General features: G+C 50.8%; 1 protein-coding gene across 1 annotated transcript in view; it reads left to right on the top strand.

Annotated features, from left to right (window-relative positions):
• The window catches only part of WISP2 (WNT1 inducible signaling pathway protein 2), a 14,079-nt gene that overhangs the window by 8,480 nt on the left and 2,749 nt on the right, over positions 1 to 2,850 (top strand). The window contains exon 5 of the mRNA XM_023536051.1: positions 2,802 to 2,846. Within this exon, the coding sequence (XP_023391819.1) occupies positions 2,802 to 2,846 (45 nt within the window). The remainder of the gene's footprint in view (positions 1 to 2,801; positions 2,847 to 2,850) is intronic.

Genomic DNA, 2,850 nt, shown 5'->3' with positions numbered 1-2,850 from the left:
TCAACATGGCAGCCTAAAGGCCTCCTTTAGTATGTCGAGTCAGATCACACCTCTCTTCTGCCTAAAATCCTCCAACAGCTTCTCATCTCATCCGAGTAAAAGCCTGCAAAGCCCCGGAGGCTCCCGATCCTGTTTTCTCTCTGACCTCATCTAACTCCCTCTCTCCCTCCTGCTCTCTGCTCCAGCCACACTGGCCTCTTTGCTGCTCCTTAAATACCCAGCACGTTCCTACCTTAGGGGCCTGTGGGCTGGTTGTTCCCTCCGCTGGCACGCTTCCCCAGAGAGCTGCGTGGCACCGTTCCCTCACCTCCCTCACATCTTTGCTCAAATATCACCCTCTCGGTGAGGCCTTCTCTGATCACCACATTTAAAACCCTTAACCCTGCCATTTTGTATTTTTCTAGCACTAATCATCATCTGATATCATAAACTCTACATACTTATTTATCGTGTTTATTTCCACTAGAGAAAAAACTCCAAAATTTGTTTTAGTCATTGCTGTATCACGAGTGCCTAGAACAGTGCCTGGCACATAGTAGCCACTCAATAAATAATTGTTGAATAAATGAATGAATGAATGAATGAATAGCAATAGTTCTAGTGGGGCTAGCAGTAACGGGCACCATAAATTGAGCATGTACTGTAAGCAAGTCCTTTATACACATGATTTCATTTTGGCCTTAGTAATGAGGTAGGTCCTATTATTCCCCCCATTTTTGCAGGTGAGGGAACTGGGGCTCAGAGACGTTAAATCACTTGCCTAAGGTTACAGTGTGCAAGGGGCTGAAGGCAAAACGAAAAACAAAACACAAAACAACAAACCCGTTGTTCCTTCTTCTGCAAGGGCCTCTCAGAGGGGAAGGACACAGAAATCCCCAGATGACAAAACTGTGCTCTGAGGTTATCTTGGGGACATTGCAGGACAAGGGGGCATTGAAGAGGGCCTGGAAGGAGCAGTGGGACTTTGGCAGGTGTTTGTGTAAATGGATGGGTGGGGAGGGGGATCCAAGAGGAAGTCTGGGGGTGCCTCGTGCTGTTTGGGGTCATCCCTCCCACCCCCGCCCCCACCCCAGCCAGCTCTGAGCCTGAGGACCCAGGAAAGGTGCCAGGAAATCTTGCTAAAATTATCGCCCCCTCCAGCTGACTTTCCTAAACAATCCCTCTGTTTACCAGGTCATCCCAGCGACCAGGAGGCCCGGGGTTGTGGCTCTGAGAGTCGGGCTGGGAGACCCCAGCTTGATCAGACTAGGGGTAGAGATTAAGGCGTAATTGCCCCTGCAGTTTCTAGGAAACCAGTGGCCACACGGTCCAGGCCAAAAAGTCAGGATTTGAAGCCAAAGGGCTGTGGCCTGGAAGGAGCAAGGAGAGACAGCTGACACTGGTCCTGTCCTCCCCAGAGGAAGAAACATCACCCACCCCCACTGGCTGAGCATCTGCTGTGTTCTGGGCTTGGGGTAAAATGCTTTTAGTTCATTTAATCCTCCAATAGCCCTGTGAGCAGGGTACCACGGCTCAAAGAGGTGAAGTGACTTGCCCCAGGTCCCACAGCTCACAACCGTGGAATTGAGGCTTGAGCCCAAGTCTACATGGTTCCAAAATTCCTTCGAGTATATGGTCCTGTTTGAGGTCTTTCTGGGAAAACCTGCCTGCCAACGAGTCCTCGCCTTCAGACCCAGTTGAACTGCCACTCATATCTCCAGGAAGCCCTTTTGTTGGCTCCTTCCTTTGCTCTTCCTGAGCAGCTCACGTGCCCCTCTCCAGGGCTCTTCACTATCTTGGAGATGAGACTTTCACGTCTGTCTCCCCCACTGGCCCCTGAGTCCCTCCAGGCAAGGACCATGTCTTGGAGCACAGTGGCTGGCTCGCGGGAGAGCCACAATATATATCTCTGCAATTATAAGGAGTCAGAACATTTTACCAGTGTCCTTTATGTGCTGGGCTTGGTACCAGGCATTCATCCATAGGACATAGAGGTGCCCCATTCATGCTGTGAGCCAGCACAGGAAATGCCAGGATGAACACTCTCAGCCCCAGCCCTCAAAGAGTTCATGTCTAGTGGAGGAAGTGGTCATAATACCCATATCGTGAAGTCTTCAAAGAGTGTTTCCTGAGCACCTAGCACTGTGCCACATACTGCAACTGAAGGTAGAGATTACTGCCCTCATCATTGCCGTTGTTAAGGCAATTCAGAGAAGTTAAGAAACTTGCCTAAAGTCACACAGCCAGCAAGCCCTGACCTGACAGTGATGACCACAACACAGCAGATGGACAATGAAAGTTCACTGCATGAAATCTCAGTGTGTACATCATAGTCACCCATTATTAATCTATAATAATTATACTAACAACAATAACAGAGCAGCCGGGATCTACTGACGGTCTCCTTTATGTTGCATTTATTACGTAAATCTTTTCGTTTTAGTCTATACCATAACCCTGTGAAATAAGTACCGTTAAAACCCATTTTGCAGGTGAGGAAACTGAAGCAAGAAGCAGCGAAATCACTTGGCCAAGGTCCTTAGCTAATAAAGGGGCTCAAACCAGGCCAATCTTCCCGTAAGCCCTATGCCAGGATGCACCGCGCTGTCTTCCTGCCGGCACCAGGGCAGGCTGGCCATGGGAGGGGATGCGTATGAGCGGCTGGAGCCCCTTGGCAGTGCTCGGATGCTGTAGAGGCACAGCCTCCCCAGCGGCATCTGGGCCAGCTCCGCAGAGAGGGCCGTGTGGGGGATGTGACCGGCACAGCCCTGCTCAGGGAAAAGGTGGGGATCACCGATGGGGGTCCCGTTTCTCCTCCACAGGGGGAGGGGATGATGGGAGCTGTGAGGTGAACGGGCGCCAGTACCGTGA

Source organism: Pteropus vampyrus, unplaced genomic scaffold, assembly GCF_000151845.1.
Source record: "Pteropus vampyrus isolate Shadow unplaced genomic scaffold, Pvam_2.0 Scaffold147, whole genome shotgun sequence".
In the NCBI taxonomy this organism is placed as follows: Eukaryota; Metazoa; Chordata; class Mammalia; order Chiroptera; family Pteropodidae; genus Pteropus; species Pteropus vampyrus.
This window is presented reverse-complemented; position numbering and strand designations above follow the sequence as displayed.